The sequence below is a fragment of the Lindgomyces ingoldianus genome (genome assembly GCF_010093535.1).
Source record: "Lindgomyces ingoldianus strain ATCC 200398 unplaced genomic scaffold BDR25scaffold_34, whole genome shotgun sequence".
In the NCBI taxonomy this organism is placed as follows: domain Eukaryota; kingdom Fungi; phylum Ascomycota; class Dothideomycetes; order Pleosporales; family Lindgomycetaceae; genus Lindgomyces; species Lindgomyces ingoldianus.
In genome coordinates, this window is record NW_022985195.1 from 21,347 (window position 1) to 38,718 (window position 17,372).

General features: G+C 48.6%; 8 protein-coding genes across 8 annotated transcripts; 3 read left to right on the top strand and 5 right to left on the bottom strand.

The window, feature by feature from the left end:
* Positions 1–11: 11 nt before the first annotated feature.
* Positions 12–2,054, bottom strand: BDR25DRAFT_237653 (alcohol oxidase; the record flags this gene model as incomplete). The annotated part of the gene is made up of 4 exons (XM_033685598.1): positions 12–1,267; positions 1,318–1,686; positions 1,763–1,795; positions 1,847–2,054. 4 exons carry the CDS (start codon positions 2,052–2,054, stop codon positions 12–14), a joined length of 1,866 nt encoding a protein of 621 aa, XP_033543057.1.
* Positions 2,055–4,759: 2,705 nt separating this feature from the next.
* On the top strand, positions 4,760–6,468 carry BDR25DRAFT_377287 (amidohydrolase 3; the record flags this gene model as incomplete). Its single annotated transcript, XM_033697491.1, has 2 exons — positions 4,760–5,936; positions 6,005–6,468. 2 exons carry the CDS (start codon positions 4,760–4,762, stop codon positions 6,466–6,468), a joined length of 1,641 nt encoding a protein of 546 aa, XP_033543058.1.
* A 1,024-nt stretch (positions 6,469–7,492) lies between these two features.
* On the bottom strand, positions 7,493–10,026 carry BDR25DRAFT_345508 (uncharacterized protein). The gene has a single exon (XM_033694061.1). The coding sequence runs from the start codon at positions 9,638–9,640 to the stop codon at positions 7,640–7,642; it is 2,001 nt and encodes a 666-aa protein (XP_033543059.1). The 5' UTR covers positions 9,641–10,026; the 3' UTR covers positions 7,493–7,639.
* A 505-nt stretch (positions 10,027–10,531) lies between these two features.
* On the top strand, positions 10,532–10,960 carry BDR25DRAFT_359585 (uncharacterized protein; the record flags this gene model as incomplete). Its single annotated transcript, XM_033696112.1, has 3 exons — positions 10,532–10,601; positions 10,633–10,720; positions 10,780–10,960. The coding sequence occupies 3 exons, from the start codon at positions 10,532–10,534 to the stop codon at positions 10,958–10,960; spliced, it is 339 nt and encodes a 112-aa protein (XP_033543060.1).
* Positions 10,961–10,997: 37 nt separating this feature from the next.
* BDR25DRAFT_359586 (uncharacterized protein) lies at positions 10,998–12,191 on the bottom strand (the record flags this gene model as incomplete). Its single annotated transcript, XM_033696113.1, has 9 exons — positions 10,998–11,041; positions 11,078–11,134; positions 11,189–11,205; positions 11,249–11,347; positions 11,400–11,429; positions 11,484–11,641; positions 11,687–11,887; positions 11,915–11,943; positions 11,996–12,191. 9 exons carry the CDS (start codon positions 12,189–12,191, stop codon positions 10,998–11,000), a joined length of 831 nt encoding a protein of 276 aa, XP_033543061.1.
* Positions 12,192–12,787: 596 nt separating this feature from the next.
* Positions 12,788–13,385, bottom strand: BDR25DRAFT_306111 (uncharacterized protein). Its single transcript, XM_033690557.1, has one exon. The coding sequence runs from the start codon at positions 13,253–13,255 to the stop codon at positions 13,016–13,018; it is 240 nt and encodes a 79-aa protein (XP_033543062.1). The 5' UTR covers positions 13,256–13,385; the 3' UTR covers positions 12,788–13,015.
* Positions 13,386–13,436: 51 nt separating this feature from the next.
* BDR25DRAFT_268643 (kinase-like protein) lies at positions 13,437–14,982 on the top strand (the record flags this gene model as incomplete). The annotated part of the gene is made up of 2 exons (XM_033687122.1): positions 13,437–14,094; positions 14,144–14,982. Coding segments are annotated over exons 1-2 (1,419 nt in total), but the record flags the coding sequence as incomplete, so codon positions are not given.
* Positions 14,983–15,361: 379 nt separating this feature from the next.
* Positions 15,362–16,189, bottom strand: BDR25DRAFT_377299 (uncharacterized protein). Its single transcript, XM_033697492.1, has 2 exons — positions 15,953–16,189; positions 15,362–15,903 (listed from the first exon to the last, which is right to left on the bottom strand). The coding sequence occupies exons 1-2, from the start codon at positions 16,053–16,055 to the stop codon at positions 15,818–15,820; spliced, it is 189 nt and encodes a 62-aa protein (XP_033543064.1). The 5' UTR covers positions 16,056–16,189; the 3' UTR covers positions 15,362–15,817.
* Between the last annotated feature and the right edge of the window lie 1,183 nt (positions 16,190–17,372).

Genomic DNA, 17,372 nt, shown 5'->3' on the forward strand with positions numbered 1-17,372 from the left:
CCCGATTCAACCTAGCCCTGTGTTCGCTTCTTGATATATTCTGCTGCCTGCTGATGATTAGCCTTGACCCCGTTAAATGGGGTTTGAAAACTTACTTTTTCCGCAATTGCATACGTTGTCATCGTTGTCGGACATCCCGGGATGATCGGCATGATACTTGCGTCTACCACGCTAAGCCCCTGGACCCCATATACTAAAAGCTCTTCATCCACCACTCCACCAAGCTCTCGGGGCATTTTTGCAGCTGTTCCAACAGGGTGGTACACGCTTGGAATATACTGTCTTCTAATCCAATTCTCAAGTTGAGCGTCGCTCTCCACACTTGCACCGGGCTGACCTTCTTTCGGCTTGTATGCGGCAAATGTTTCGGAAGCCATGTATTTTCTTGTAAACCTAATCATCTCAATCATAGTGGCAACATCTATAGGATTTGAGAACGCGCGGTAATCCACAATTGGTTCCCCGCTCGGGTCCTTGGGATCAATATACACGGTGCCACGTGACATTGGATGCTGATGTGCAGGCCCGAAGCTTGGAGTTCCCCCAAGGATGAGCCACATCCATGCGGTGTTTTTACTTCTGAATATTTTCGCAAATGCATCCTTCTGTGCTTTATAGCCAGCTACTATGTGAGGATGTGCATCCTTTGGGAGGTATTGGGCTGGATCTTGGTTTTCGAATGCCTGCGCGAGAGACTCAACTTTCTCTGGGGTAATCACCGGGAGTCCAATAATAGCTCCCAGATTCGCTGTGAGACCCGTTTTTGGATCTCCAGAAGTGTTAACAACTGGGACAGGAGGCTGGGCTCCCCATACGAACTGTGGGCCTCGAATATAACCGTGGTCTTGGAAGTTGGTTCCAACCCCTGGAAGATCAACCATTTGCGAAATATTTGCAGCGAGGAGGACGGATGTAGGCCCAATACCAGATAACTGTAAGATCTGCGGTGTGTGAATTGCGCCTGCTGCGATGATGACTTCCTTTCGTGCCCTGACCGTAGTGATTTGAGATGAATTCCCATTGATGGGAACGAAGGAGAGACCTTTCGCACGATTGCCGTCGAAGACTATTCTGGTCACTTTGGAGCTAATCAGAAGCTCGTAGTTCGATCGGTTAATCCCGTCCCAGTGGCCAGTTCGAGAATAGGAGCGAGAATAGGAGGCAGGATCCATCGTGGTAGGGTAGAAGTAGAGACCGTCCGTCCCCGCATTGCCATCTTTCGGAATCTCAATGCCAGGCATTTTAACCATACCTTCATAGAAAAGCTCTGAAGAACGACCATTAGCCCGCTTCTATAAACGAGGGAGAGGAGCTTACTGAGCTCTGGTTGGAGATAGTTTGGGTAGCCCGCAAAGACCCTTGTGTCGTTGTCCTGACCCCATGCGTTCATATCCCACGAGATGTTGAAGTCTTTTGCAAGGTATTCCAGAGGTGGAACAAAATGAATGCCCCTCTTAAAGTATGGAAGCATGCCGTTCCAGTCCCATGTAGAGCCATTGCCTCCGACCTGGGCCCACAGATCGTACTCCTCTTTGGTGCCGCGAAAAAATTGCAGTCCATTGATTCCTGATGAACCTCCAACAAGCTTTCCCACTACGACGGGGATTGAGCGGTTATTTAGGCCAGCTTGTGGGATCGATGGAATGACAAATTCGCGCGAGGGATCCATGCCCGCAAGCACGCCACCTGTGAGGATAGCAGTAGAGTTGTCTAGAGCACAGTCAAACCTAAGTCATCCCCCCGAGGAAAGACGAGAACAAACCGAAGATACCATATTCAATAACAAGCACAGAGTCTAGTCAATCTATTAGGACGATCGTGTTCCATTTTTACAACTGGTGCCTACATTTTCCATCTGCAGAAAGGCGATCGCCAACCGTAAGACCTGCGGTTCCTCCTCCAGCAATGACATAGTCGTATTCTTCTTTAACCTGCTCCACTGCCCTAATCACATTTGCAGAATGAAAACTTGCATAGGTTAATTGTACAATCGATAAGGCCACGCTCAGAATATGCAAGAACGTCAAGTCGGACTGTCTGTGGTGATAAGTCATCCTGAAAAATGAGTGCGTTAAGGCACGAAACTCGATCTGATCCTATGCGTGCGATATTCTAGACTAGCCATTAAATAATGGGCCCCAGTATTGTATCTGCAATTGATGTCGTGATCTACTTGGATTCAGGGATCTTACCCCAGATTCTCAGCTGTTCCGGTCTTCAGGCTATTGCCGTAGCTTCGGGCGTATGCCTGTGAATCCTTTTAATCAACACTGCATTGGCTCTCTATGGCTTTGCTATTTTAACGGATCCTTGCTGGTAGGTGAGACACGTGGTAACTCTACGTAATCGATTTCGGGAGGGGGTGGGGACAAGAGAGAAAAACACGGCGCTGAGGAGTTTAGAAGACATTGGACACCACGAGTAATGAGGCGCAGGCTCATTGTCATGGACGGTCGTAGGGTGAAGTGTATATGGCCAGGGCAAACTTTGTGAGACCACAAACCCGATAGTGTTCTCGAGTCTTCTATGACTGCGTCTAGCTGCCAGATATTGTGAAGGACGTGGCTTGAACTCATTTCGTGAATTATGGTGAAGCCAAGTCTACTCGTGCTACAACAGGCATCTGGGAATCAGCCGTGCCTGAGTGGGGCGTAGCCGTCGTTTAATCGTGGTGAATTCAACCTGATATTGCAGGTCTGCGGGGTAGACTATGCGCGAGCTCAGCAGCAGCTAGGGCGAGAAACAACAATCCATGACGATGCCAGAATAGTATATCACAGTTGGAAGAACATTGATGATGAGAGTGGTCGGAAAGACAGATGTATGAAATTTCAGAGCCTGGAAGTTCACTAGGTCTGACAAGGTTAAATATGCGAAATTCAATTGGCCAGCCGCTCAGCGATTCCTTCCCCAATCTCACAAATATTTCCATCACAACAGCGCTGGAGAGTCTTAGTCAAAGTGTACTTCCCCATCTCATCGAGGTGCATTCCATGATAGGGTCTTCCGCCGTGACTAGGAGGTAGCAAACCAACAACCTTAGAAGACCCCAAGGGCGATCCCAGTTTCTCGGTCAACATGAGCGTCCTCACCAATTCCAGAGCTTCTCGCACGTGTTTATTAATGGAGCGAATTCCTCCCCAAGGAGTTCTTATTATCGTACAAACCGCTATCCTTCACCCAAGGGCTTTTGAGGATGAGTCTGCCTAGCAGGAAGGTTTCTCGCAAGCAACCATCAACCTGGGGTGCAGCATCGCCAATTAGATCTCTGCCGCGTTTCAATTCTTGGAAATTTATTACAAAAGCACGGCCGAGTACTATAGGAACTCCAGTTGACTCTGGTTACATGGCTCAACTTCCGCCGAATCTACTCAAGCGTTTCAATGTGATATCGGACACAGCAGAACCTTCCTTGTTTGATGCATCACGGACATACTGGAGCTAAGCGTATACCATTAGACCAGTAGATTGCTATTAGTGATCCATGCTAGTGAAGACCGCGCAGAAATTTGTTGGTCAAAATTTGTAGATCGAAATGTCCACAACGGAGAGTTTAAACCCCTGCGGCGACAATGCAACATGCTTGAAAATTTGGCTGGAGATGCAAGATCAAATCTCGGTCCGCTATGCAGACTTGTTGCCTTGATTTTAGACCATCCAGTGGGGCATGTTCTAGTCCCCGACTTCGAATGCTCTCGCTCTACTATGAAATTTGCTGGTATCAACATTGTTAGGACCACACCCCTAATCCTTGGCTGACGTACGATTGTACGCCGAATGACCTGTGGGCTTAGTAGAAGCTCCGCCTCACCTATGCGGATTGTCGTAGCCTTCGTAGTTTTCCACGCACCGGCAAACACCCTGAATGGTGGTCTTATAAACCGAAGCCTTGGATATACTATTGATATTTTACTCGGAATTTTAATAATGCTTTGGAAGTGCCGCCCGCGAATCTCCTGCTTGGCTACTGCTCTCGTTCTGCCCTAAAAAAGGAATCCATATACACGTCTCCGGGATGTCCGCTCTTGTCGAATTATCACTACATGTAATCAGTGGAATGTACCTTGTGAAGGCAACTCAACATTTTCTAGCTCATATCATTGCATTTCTCTTGTACTGGGGTGCTACTATCTGGGTTGCTAGGGTCGTCTTCCTCTATGGCTACGTTATTGGGAATTAGTTCGGACTTAGGCAGGATTTCTGTCGGTATTCGATGTTCTATGCATTCACTTGCTTCTTCCATCGGCCAGAGCAGCAAGGGGATTTCCAGAGAGGGCAACAAATAATCTCAAGGCAGAAGAAAACCCGACTCTATGCCAAGGTGTAGTGTAGCAAGATGTTATAACTAAACACAGGCATCTATTCGTTATTTCCAGCGTTAGAATACGGTTTGTAGGCATGCGTCGTCGTGCAAATCCCCCCTGGTGCGGAATTTCGAGAACGTGTTACTTAGAGTAATCACCAGACCTTTAGGTTCTTCGTCCTCATTGAAAGCATATGTTTCGTTATATACTAGCTGAACATACATGGGATACGGGCGCACTCCCCGTATTCGTTCCATCAAAGGCATTGAGCTGATGTAGAATGCGAATTGTCTCACCCCCCTTCACCATGATTGGCTCTTCCGACAACGGAATTACTCCGCCGCTCACCTCCGGCACCCATATCTAGACAACTCTTCGAATACATATCCTTACCCGTAAGCCCTTCCCCGCTCTTTCATTAATCTCTTTATTCCTGCCTAGTGTCGTGATTCAAAATGGCACCAACGGTCTCTTCGAAAACCCCAAACAACTCCATCGCCTACATCAATGGTCAGATCTATACTATCAACCCCTATAACCCGTGGGCATACGCCTTCATTGTGTCTCCAGATGGTATATTCACGACCATTGGCACGAACAAAGAGATTCTTTCAATCGCAAAATCCTTATCTCTCATAATCGTCGACCTCAAGAACCAATTCGTCATGCCAGGAATCCACGACGCCCACATGCACGTGCTATATTCCGGTCTCGCCCTCACCAGCGACACAAACATCGGATTCGACTCCACCTCTGATAACATCGCGCAAAAGATCAAGGAAGGGTCTTGCGCATGCCACTACACGCACGCATACGAAGACTGGATCCTTGCTAACATGTTCAACAACGAAGGATTCCCCGACATGGTCGCCGATCGAAAGTATCTGGATGACATGTTTCCAGACACCCCCGTCGTCGTCCGCGGCGGCGCAGGTCACAGTCTCCTCCTCAACACGGAGGCTCTGAAACGAGCAGGCTACGACGTCGCCAATGAGCCCGATATTCAAGCCTCGCGATTCGTCCGTCGACAAGACGGTAGCCTCACGGGCGAACTCTCTGAAACTGCGATGAACAAGGCCATGCTCGCATTCCCGGATCCGCCACTCGCGCATGTGAAGCGTGCTCTCAAACATGCGATTCGAATTGCACATCAAGTGGGCGTTACGAGTTGTCAGGAAGCATCAGCGAATTCTCTGATGTTGCATGCGTTGCGTGAGCTAGATTACGAGGAAGACTTGAAGATAGATTTTTGCACGCACATCATGTATGCGCCGGAGTATCCGGTTGGCGAGAAGCAGGATTCGCTGATCAAGTTACTCGACAAGGCAACAGAGTTTAAGAGTAGACATGTTGATACAAGGTTTGTTAAGATAATTTTGGATGGTATACCTTTGCCTCCACTTTTCACGCACTGTGGGTTGGATGGGCATGGGAAGCCTGATCAGACGAAAGTCGTAGTTGAGGGTGTTGCAGATGCAATTGCGAAATATGACCAGCGTGGGATGACGGTGAAGATCCATTGCGCTGGTCAGGGGAGTACGCGGATGGCGCTTGATGCGATTGAAAGTGTGAGGAAGCAGAATCCCAATGGTCCAAGACATGAGATTGCGCACAATAGCGGGGTGCATGATGGTACATTGGCCCCTTTTTACTTGCCTACTCTCATAGGAATTTCTTGTTGTGGCTGATGTGTCTTGCAGATGAATATCCACGCTATAAACCCCTGAATGTTACCGCCGAAATGTCTCCAGCTATGTTCTTCACCCACCCTGTAACTGCATCTAGCGGAGGCCTCATGGACTGGAACTTCACTAAGATGCTTGATGCCGGTGCTCACCTTACTATTGGCTCGGACTGGGGTGCTGCCCCCGACCCGTCACTGTTTGGTGCATTGGCTGGTATAGTGGAGACCGTAGGTGGGGGTTCAAAGGACAAAGGTGCCGAAATATTGTGTCGGATGTTGACGATTAATGGAGCGGAGGCTGTTGGGAAGGATAAGGAGGTCGGAAGTATTGAGGTAGGGAAGAAAGCGAATTTTATTGTCGTGGATCGGAATTTGAGCAAGGGGGAGTTTGGCGGCGCTGGAGTGGTGAGGACGTACTTTGAAGGGGAGTTGGTCTGGGAGAGGGGGGTTGAGTCTGGTCAGTTGTTGAAGAATTTATGATGAGCGGATGAGTATGTAAACGGCCCAATAGCGATGATCTTTTGAAACGAGAGCAAGCCTAATTCTCACCGCGCCCAAGAAATTCGACCACATTACTCCTTTTCTCCCAGCTTCGCCAATAAATTGGTTAGGCATGGTAGTTGACGGCCCCATAGTTTCTAACCAAGCTGTTGTAGTGAGCGCAGCCGGGGACATCATCGTCAGCTCTGGAACGCTCGAAAGGCAATGCCAATGGTCGCTATGGGCATCGCAAGCAGTTCACAGAAGGCTCACGACCATGACAGTCAGATTCGGTTGCGGTAGGAGGAGGAAGCGTTGCTGCCTCAGCAACACATGAAGGGCAGTGCCAATGGTCCACGTGGACATTACGAAAGCCGAGTACGGTGACGAAAAGGGATCGGTGATCGTTGCGCTCGTGGGACACATGCGCCTGGGCGGGTCCTGTTGCTGTGGAGACTGATGTCGTCAGTGGAACTGTGGGTATTTTGCGGTGCCTTAAGCTTGCCGGTACATAACTAAGCGAATGGGCACAAGGTGAGAAGAGATTGGTTACCAGTGATCGCCATGGGCTCGCAGCCAACCGATTGGGTTGGAGAAGGGAGCTAGGATCCCTGGAATTGCTGTAACGAGATAAGTGCTTATCTTCATGTTGATGCGTGTGGGCTGGGGTTATATAATTGACGTTGCGCGGAAAGGACCATGCAAATGAGGAGAGTATAAGACACTAGCACTGGATCCTTATATGTTCTCTGCTGCAGGTGACCATTCTATTGTTCGGCCGCGCTGTTCATTGAACGACTCTTGGAGTAAAGGCTAAACCACCAGCGAAGGCCTTGGCCCCGGACACTGGGGTACTCATCTCCTAAGAAACGGGTCAATTACGATTAGAATATAGGATACGGAACAAGGCTGGAGAACGGTGTGAAAATGGTGGGAAATGGTGGGCAATAGTTGCTGTGGCGTCGGCAGGACGTGCGCGGGGGAATGGATAGAACGACTTAGCGTATCCCATGGATGAATGGGCCGAGAGTTTAATAGAAGAAGATAGGGCTCAGGCTTGATCTGGAGCTCAAGCTGAGGGCCTGAAACTTGTATCTACCCGCTGGAAAATGCACCAAAAGAACCGTTCTGTACTCGTTCTCTAATTCTACATCAATACCACTTGCCAGCTTCACAATTTCTCCATCGTTTGCTTTCTTAGCACGTCTGCGCCTAGAAAGATGGCTTTGTTGAGGAGAGCCTCCTTTCGTAGATCTGCGTTCTCGGTTCGTCTCTCGCGGGTTCCGGGAGATCTGCATCGGATCCATCGGGATGCTACTGCTGCAGCAACGGTGTCCTCATCTGTAGTGGAATCGTAAACGAGTAGGCAGGCACAAACGATGGCTTCAATATGATTTAAGATCTCACGGCCGTAGTATAGGAGCTTGTCTTTTCCAGCGCCTCGCACCAGGGTTAGCAGAGATTCAAGTCGATCGTATATCATCGAGCCTTCCTTGCTAGTGGACTTCGCTTCACAAGTTGCCAGGACTGTCCGGACCCAAGGAGCAAAGACGTTATTCAGGACGTCCCCATTACCTAGACGTTTATCGATTAGGACCCGAACAATGTCTTCGGCCATCACGCTGACAGTTCCCTCCCAAATCGGATTTACGAGATTGTCGCGGAAGGTCTTTGCAATATTCATCAGTCCTCCATCTTCATTATTTTCGCAGTATCCGACACCTCCTATGCATTCCATACATTCGCGTAGGCCGTCGACTGATGATACACTCACTTGGGCTTTCATGACCGGCGTCAATAGCCGTAGTAGAGTCGAAACGACCGCCTTGTCTTCGGGGATAAGCTTTTCAGCTTTGGTACTCCGTACCATCTGATTCCAATCTTGTTCCATAGCGCCTTGGAGAGCCACACCAAAGAAAGCGAAATGTGCGCCAGCCCAATATTTTACGGTCTCATCTGCCATCCACCGGAGGTGCTGGGGGTTGTTTTGCAGAAGACTGCCGCGAACCTTCCGCACTTTGGTGTATGCACGACATACAGCTAGTCCTCGAGCCCAGTTTGCCACAGATCCTGCGGCTGTGTGGAGGCGGGTAATGTTGAGGATGGCGGATATCTCTTTAACTCCTTTACCTTCTTCGCCAATGAGCCAACCACGAGTACCATTAAGTTCTAGTTCGGCGGTCGGGAGGGATTTGGTGCCGAGTTTATTCTTAAGTCGTTGGATCCGAATGCCGTTGAGTTCCGTTCGGGGCATTTCTTCGCCGGGACTATCCACAGATTGGTTTGCACGCCCGATCTTTCGACGCATAGGCACATAGAAGGCACTCAACCCTCCTTTTGCGGTCCGAGCGAGCAGCACAGCCATCTCAGAGTCAGTGGCGCTACTGAACCATTTGAAACCGTCGATAAGCCAAGGTCCTAGGGGCATCCCCACTGAATCATGGTCATGCGTAAGTGCAGATTTCTGTGCCATATCCTCCCTTGTAAGCTTTCTCGCAAAAGTCTCGGTGCCGCTGACATCACTTCCACCAGTACGCTCTGTCATCCACTGCCCGCTGGTCCACGCAAAATTCGGATCTCGAGATATCAGCCTCCGGTATGCTTCGCGAAAGACATCTGCCCGGCCAGGCTGGTCCGTATCTGGATCGTCGAGATGGCGTGAAAGCAACGTTGCGGCTCCATCGGTCATAGACATGGGACAGCCCGTCATAGTCGCGGCAGGCGTCCAGACATGGCCTAACGCAAATTCCTGGATTCGCCGGTTCCAGCCCTTGTTCTCCTTCTCATACGCTACAGCAACGACTCCCTCGCGATATCCAATCTCCTTCAGCGCTTGCCACCCCGCGGTTGTCCAAAGCGGGTCGTTCTTATTTTCTTCTCCGAATGTAGTCAACGGTCGAAGAACTGGGTGGTTTGTCTCAGCATCAACTGAGTGTACGAGGACTGAGGGTTGCAGGACACGGCGTGAGAAATCGTGAAGGTGCTGAGTGACTGGGAATGCGCTTGGAGGGAGGTAGAGAGCAAGGATCCGAGCGAATACTCGATCGTCTGACGTTTTAACAGCTATTGCTGTGCTCGCAGATTGCGATGGAAGACAATCCGGACAGGTGAATTGAGGGGGAAGGGAGGGAAGCTCTTGGAAGAAACCCTCAGTAGAAGAAGAAGGTGCCATCTTTGGTAATTTGGCGAGAAAAAGGCCCGTAAGTAGATTCGCGAGTCGATGCCCTCTAAGTGATTCTGGACAGCTAGGCACTGTTCTTGCTTACTGGTGAATGGGTTTGGTAGGTCACATTACCGGGAGCGTTGAAGAACTGGAATTTGAGGGCATCATAGGGAAACAGAGTCGTCGATAGCTCGAAAGCGCAGGTGGTGATGAGACCAGAGACGAGAGCAAGGTGGCTCGAAAGATGTTTCTCATACGGATCCATATTTCGTGCCTCGGCATCTCTTCATTCCCCTGAACCCCGCTTCCCCACGACACGCCACCTCGTCCTCGGGAGTATTTCTTTGCCAAGCCGCGGTGAATAAAAGCAGTGATGAGCAAGAGCGTTACAAGGGTAGCTGTGGAGCTGATGAGGGAACGAGTGCAAAGTCTGGAGGGGTGTGAAATGGCGTGCGAAGCTTACAGCCACCATTCCAAAATGGGGAAGGTGCGTCGAGATCCCGACCACGAAGCCCAAGAACTGCAACTATATCAACGCTCTATTTCTTGGTGTGCCTGAAGAGTTGTCGCCAGATCTACAATAGCTCATAAGGAGCCTTACATGTGATAAAAGCTGCTCTGAGCCGGTTGCCTTGTGGGAATAGATACGAAGTTCTTCCCACGATGATTCCCCAACAACTTTGTTCAGTACCCCTGCACAATCCAAGGTCGCATCTGTTTCCATATCTCCCTCGGAAGTACCTTGCCGCTCCATTACCAGGCTTCAGAGGCTGCTGCACTGCCCTACTAATAGACTTTCAAGGCACGTCTTAGGATTGCAAGGGAGTATAAAACAAGGTGTGACTTCGTTTGTAGGTCCTCACTCTAAACCTCTTCGGAGTCATCTGTGACATCTTCTGCATGAAACTATTCACTTTTCCTGTTCTTGTGCTCGCATTTAAAATCCCTTCACTGGCCGCCTACCCCGGGCGTCTGACAAACCGCCCCCAAGGTGCATTGAGTTTGCCTACAAGGCAAGTATCTCACACCAAATCGAATCCAAATCCTCCCAAGAACTCCTCTAATCTACACAGTACGAATTTCCGATCAGTGGATACGCACAAATGACTCAAGCCTACTCCGAGTTTAGAAGTGCTAAAGATATTCAGCAGTACTATGCCTCAAGGTAGCGTTTTTGGTCGTGGACTTCTCCGAAACCGTCTCTACTACGCCCTGCTACAAGATGGTGATCTTTGGCTTAAAATTGAGAAGTCGATGGCTTCCCTCGATCAGGCTTGCAATAATCTGGCCGGAGTACCGATTGACATGAGGATGCATACGTGCATATGATTGGGTCGAGCCGCAACCTAGACTCCTCTCCCGGATCTCATTTATCCGCCTTTATAGTTTCGTGAACAGCTACAGAGGATACTCCATTTCCCACACACGCAAATAACACTTGCACACCAGTGTACAGTTTGCATATCCTAGCATTAATTGTGCTGTTACAAGCGATGCATCCTACTGTATCCCACCGTATCGTCGTTGATTTTAGCTAAGTTAGTAGCTCGTATCCACTGTCGGTGCAGCCGCCTCTTCGAACATTCCATGTCGAGCTATCATAACTAGGTGTCGAACAGTGAGATACGGCATAGGAGGAATATTGTATCATCGCTTCTGAAAGGGTCGATTTCCAAAAATTCGATCTCGTAAGAGAGGCTGAACAAGCCCTTGATTCTGCTATCATTTAGAACATAACGGAGCACCAAAGGGTGTGTATACAGCAAACAATTTAATACGGCCCTTTGAGATATTCGATCTATGGATCTCTGACAACAATAGTCGCAAAAGGAACCCCAAGTGCAGTAATCACTCAGGTAAGAGAATAGAGAATTGTTTTCCCCCGAAGGCAGGAGACCAGCATATCCTACACTCTTCATGCCAGGCAGCATTATGATGCCTTGAAAAGGTAATTGCATATGTGGTTACGTGAAAGCGAAGAGATATCACAAGAGGAAACTGAAAGAAAGGCTGAATACCACAAAGGTGCGTTAATATAAAAGGACTCTCATTCACTCCAGATACACCACCATATCCGGCTAGAGAGGATGGATATACAGCAAGGCTGTTGTATATATCCTTTGCGTTGTAGACTGTAACACTATATCGAAAAAATGTACCAACCATGCGAGCAACGATTGTCGCAGCTGCACCAATGGAGACGAGGGGACTAATCAGATCAGGGTCTGCAAACCAGGCAACAAACATGCTCTGGTACTACCCATAAGCAGCTGATAAGAGGACATTCACACTCCTAAAGGCTACGGCTTGCGCTGTCCGATACGATCATCCCCTGGAGCGGGCGTGTCTTCCGGCAAACCGAACTCAGCTCAGTTGGCTGATACATATACATCGCGATTGGCACCATTAAACATACGCGGAAAAATTCGAGCTCAAAGGGTACGGTGGTGCTGGGTGTTATTCCTTGGGGTTTCGGTAGTCCATAGTATTTGGCCAGCACAGTGATCATTGCCCCCAATGCTAATGTCGTCACAAGCAAAGAGCAACGAAAACCCCTCATAGAGCCATGCAACTCTGTGCAAAGTAGCAGCCTACAGCTTTGCTAGACACGCTATGCTACTGGAAACTTTTGCGTTACTTGCAATCATGGGATTGTCTCCGCTCAATGACGACAAGAGCACTCCGAATGTCCGAGGCAGTCAGCGCTGGTGCTTCATTGAAAGTTGGAAAGCCTCGCAATACCTGCTCCATTGCTCCCGAGACCCCGTCCTTTGTGACATCACATCTGATCGTTCATATTGCAAAGTGGTTGGTAGGCCATCTGTATATGAGGTGGTTTCCCAAAAAAAAACAACCGACAGAACAAACCATCTACTGCCGATCACTCGTGCTTGCTCGAAATATTCCAATCCTCATATGTGTAACGAGGTACCATCATTGGAGTCGCCTAGAAACCGGCTAAGTCCCAAAGAGAATGAAGGATGGTAACGTGGAAGTAGAATATAGACGGAACCGGCCTTCTCATATCCAGAGTGATTACATCATAAAGGTACGATGGGGGCGCTGATTGGTTATATACGCGAACCACGACCGAACTAGCGTGTAACCGCAGACTCTCTTACTCGATTGCTGCCTTAGACTCCACAGATTCCTCCTATTCGCTGTCACTCCCAATTTCTTGATTTAAAATCTTAATTACTATTGTAACTTACTTTTGTGTATTATTCTACCCTCTGATTTTGAATTAGAGGTGCACTGCGCATGCAGCTGTAAAGATGATTTAGCGCGGGGCTGAAAATCCTTGACGAATTCTTCCATACAGTAGCTAAGACGACTTTTCGATCTCTCATGTTCGTCCTTCGCTTTAGAAGATTCTAGCACTGACTAAATCTCCCTGTGTATCGCCAGATGGACACTTACAAGGATGCCGATTCGAGAGCCCCTGCTCCCACCCCGAAGAGGGATGTGGACGGAACCATAAACGCCAAGCTCCCAAAGAAAAAAGCTATATTTGTCGTGGGAAGCTATAGCGACGATGATGGTGAAGAAGAAGAACTGAATTGTTTGTTGCTGCGAGGAAGCGAACTCAAGAAAAGGCTTGACGCGGAAGAAAACCCAGTCCATGCTGTCGAAAATGCACGGCGAGGGCCGAAGTCCTCGTTAGCTACTTTTTTGGTTGCATACTATGTCCATTCTTGTTTAGTGGTCCCCCCCTCCTGGCCGTCGTTGCACATGTTGCAATTACTCACGAACCGGCAACTTACAATCGCGGGTAGACGTATTCTGCTTGAAGTAAGATTTCGTGGAGGCAACGATTCCCATAATGAACTTTCGGAGAACCTCCTACAAGTATTTCCAGATGACACTTTCGTACAACTTCGGATGGAATGGTGGTCAGAATTCTACCGGCGAGTCGACACAGGAAGGATCGAATTTCGCGATGTATTGAGTCACTATGCTGATCTCTGGAGCCTACAAATGAACGGCTGTGGTTTCGGCGCAGCCTCAGAGCCCCCGTGTCCAAGAACAATTGGAGAATGCTACACAGAGCTGAAAAGCTTTTCCGGAAATACCAAAATTTCAGAAATAGAGTCATTACTTAAGCGGCTCCAAGAAGTCGAGGGCAAGACTCCACGATTAGAATGGGACTCGAAGCGAAAACACGAGACTGCGCGCAGCCTCCGCCGACGAATTCATGAAATCATGCGCGATTTTAGTGCTCAACAACGCATAGCGGGACGAAATACTACGTATGATCCGCAACAGAGTGCACCGTTCGAAAACTGGAGTCATGTCATCCAAAGGAATTCCCGAGCTCAGAACCGCCGAAGGGGCTCTGCACATATGATAGCGCCAAATACAAGCAGCGGCAATGTTTTTTTCACACCACAAACGCACAACTCCGGGGATACTTTCTTCACGGCTCACTCTCCTTATGTTGCATCCTATCAACAACTTGTAACGTAGGTACATCGCTTGCTTCCATCTTCACTCTAATAAAAAGTTGTGCAGTCCCCCAACACACTCCAACGAGCTCTCGCCCAGTGTGTCTTTTCATGGGCTGCTCAAATCTAAAGGGCTATGGCCCATCCACTACCTCAAAGAAAACGACTGGTCTGGGAGGGGCGAGCACGTCGAGTTCAATAAAAGCGAAAAGAAAGAGATACAAAAAATCCTACCGATTGAACAATTGCTTGGGACATCTAACTACGCTGTTGTGGAGAGCGTAAGATGCAAGAGAATCTATCTTGCCCGGAAAACAATCCGATGTGGCAAGCATTTCACCAAAGAACAAGCAATAGACGAAGTAGCCCACCTGCACAAAGTTCGACACTCTCATATTGTCCAGGTTGTTGGTACCTATTCAATCGGAAATTACCTTTCAATTCTTCTTTTCCCGGTCGCGGAATACAATTTGGAGACGTTCCTATCCGAATTTAATGACGACTGCTTGAAGCGTGATCGCCTACTGGATCCAGATCGACCAAATCTTTGGGCTGTTAGTGATTTCTTCGGGTGCCTTTCGAAGGCGGTAGAATATATTCATGATAATATGACAAAGCACATGGATATCAAACCAAAGAATATCCTGGTCCGTAATATGGCCGGAAAGTCAGCACCGCACAGGCTGCCTTGGAAGGTATACATAGCGGATTTCGGCATTGCACGCTCTTACTCCACTTTAGAAGCATCAGAGACGGAGGGACCAACAATGTTCACTAAAAGGTATGCCGCACCGGAAGTGGTAGCCCGTGAGAGGCGCGGTTTACCCGCTGACATATTCTCGCTGGGTTGCGTTTTCACTGAGATCGCTGTTGCACTTGTTCAAGCGGCATCGCAAGCATATCGCTCCAGGAAATCTAAAATCTCAGCAGTCGAACAACTTCAAGTGCATCTTGCATCTAACGAATATGGAGATGCATCCTACCAGGCAAACATTGACCTAGTGCGTGCTTTCCTCTTGGAAATGGACCTGGGGGGAACCTTGCAGTATCTCCAGCGTTCCCGAATTAAATTCGCTGACCAAGTCATCGCCAAAATGATTGACCCGGAGCCGGGAAATCGACCGTCTGCAAATTTTCTTTCTTCCTACTTTGGGGAGCCGGTCCTTTGCTGTTCTAGGGAATGTGGTTCGGATCCACTTGAATCAGCACCTCCAATGACCGATGTGGAATTTTCGGAGCAGCTTTTGGATCGAAGCCTTCAACATATCCAAAGAGATGCCCAAATCGCGAATGACTTGTATGACTCCAGTATGCCGTCGACTTAGATTCTGAGATTTTAGGAATGGCTTCTCGAGACAACTCGGCATTGGATCATATCCTCCTATTGTACATGAGTGTACGAACCATTAATAGGAATTTACATATACCCAGCGATTTCTGGCTAGTTACACGGTTCCATTTTCAGTCATACAAACGACGACTCTCTATTCCCATCATGCCGATAAACTCACCTTCTCGCGTCGCTTTACAATAGCCCCGTTCTTACTTTTGGGCTATACCCCGCCAGTACTCCCTGTCGTCCTAATCCGAGATAGCAGCTTACCCTATCGCTTCAACTCTCATAGACTTCATCCTTTAAGCTCAACGAGAAGTTCTCCTGCTACCTCATCCATTTTCTCACAAAGAATACCAAAATTGCAGGGCTCTCGGATACTGTAACCTCATTAGCCCCTGTCACATGTCATAACATCGTCTCAAAAACCATGCACGTTCCCACCGATCTAGCAGCGACAACTGTGTCGACCGAGTCGTAGGGATCGTCTGAGGCTTAATCTCGCTCATGGCATGACTAATGTATCACCATTTTAGAAGTCACATCTTCGAGGAAATACGTCTTCGAGGAAGTACGTCAAGTTCATCCCGACAGCCACGCCTCGAATTGGCGGCTGGATGGTGATCTGATCCATATGGATATGCATCGCCGTAATCCCGGGCTGTGCAATATTTGCGGTGTACGAGGACAGAATCGTGTCATCGTCTAGGAAATTCGGGACGAAATGGTAAATCGTTTGTTATCGAGGAGATTGATGAACTGTTGTCCCTTATTAAGCAGACACTACACTCGCCGATTTAGGCTCGCCTCCCCGCTATCGAAGAACCCGATTCCAGCATCGGCTCCCCCTTCGCTTAGTCTAAGAGACACTGCCGAAGCCTTACACTTCCTCTCGTGTTAACGCATTCTTGGCAAGTCAGTGACCCAATCTATCTACATCAGCCTTGCCCTGCGCAATACCTTCTGTGGATTTTGGTAGTTTTGATAATTCGAGGCGGTCTAGTTTCGGATGAACGGTGTTGAAGGGTGCGAGGGCATCGACAAGATTCCACCCAATTTGCGTCAGACCTGAAATCATATGTCCTCCAGTTCAATGCAAATCATGCATCCAAGATCCCGTCCACGAACCTCTTCACCATATTCGGCGTGATTAAAACGAATGCATCAAGCGCGGACTTGCCCTCTTCTTTCGGGAGCTCGGCCATAGCCACAGGGCCTTAGCGCGCATCGATCTGAAGTTCGGCATGGCTGGGTCCAAGATTTAAAACCAGGATGGGGTTAACGAGCTCCATCTGGGAGAATTTGTAGCGGATGAGCATGGTGGCACCGTCATATCCGGACTTTGGGGTCGACTGGAGTAATTTGCTTCTGTCGATATGTTTGTTCAGACTTGCCGAAGATTTTGATTGGGGCTGTAGAAGTTGCTATGGTTGTTTAGGTCGCTATCTTAGCCAGTAGGTGAGCAATCTGATCAAATGGAAAGTGTCAAAGTCCTTGACCGCCTTTGGCGCTATGTGTTGACACCGGAAAGTTAAAATTGTAGGCTCGGGTGGTATTTCGTTTCCACGGAAGGGATCAGCGATTGTTCTTTTATAGAAACCGCTTACTTGCATTTTATCACTTTGGAAAACTCGAAAAGGCATCCCTCATCTAGCGGTAATCGGGGGCGAGAAGCCTTTGTGATTCCTATGCAATCGGTATCTTGGCCACGAAGCGATTCAGCGCTGCAGTGTGTCCAACCGTTAGTACACCTAATAGTACAGTACTGCAGTACACTGATTTTGGTCACGTACGTACGTACAGGGCATCTACTCAGTATACTGTACTATACATGAGGCTGCTGTACTAACCGTTTACAGTAGTTATATAGGATTTTTGGTGGTTTTAGGCAGTTGAAGGCAGGTTGCTGAGGGCCAGGGGGCTCGTGTTCGGAGATTAATGCGGAGAATGCCGTTATTGCCTG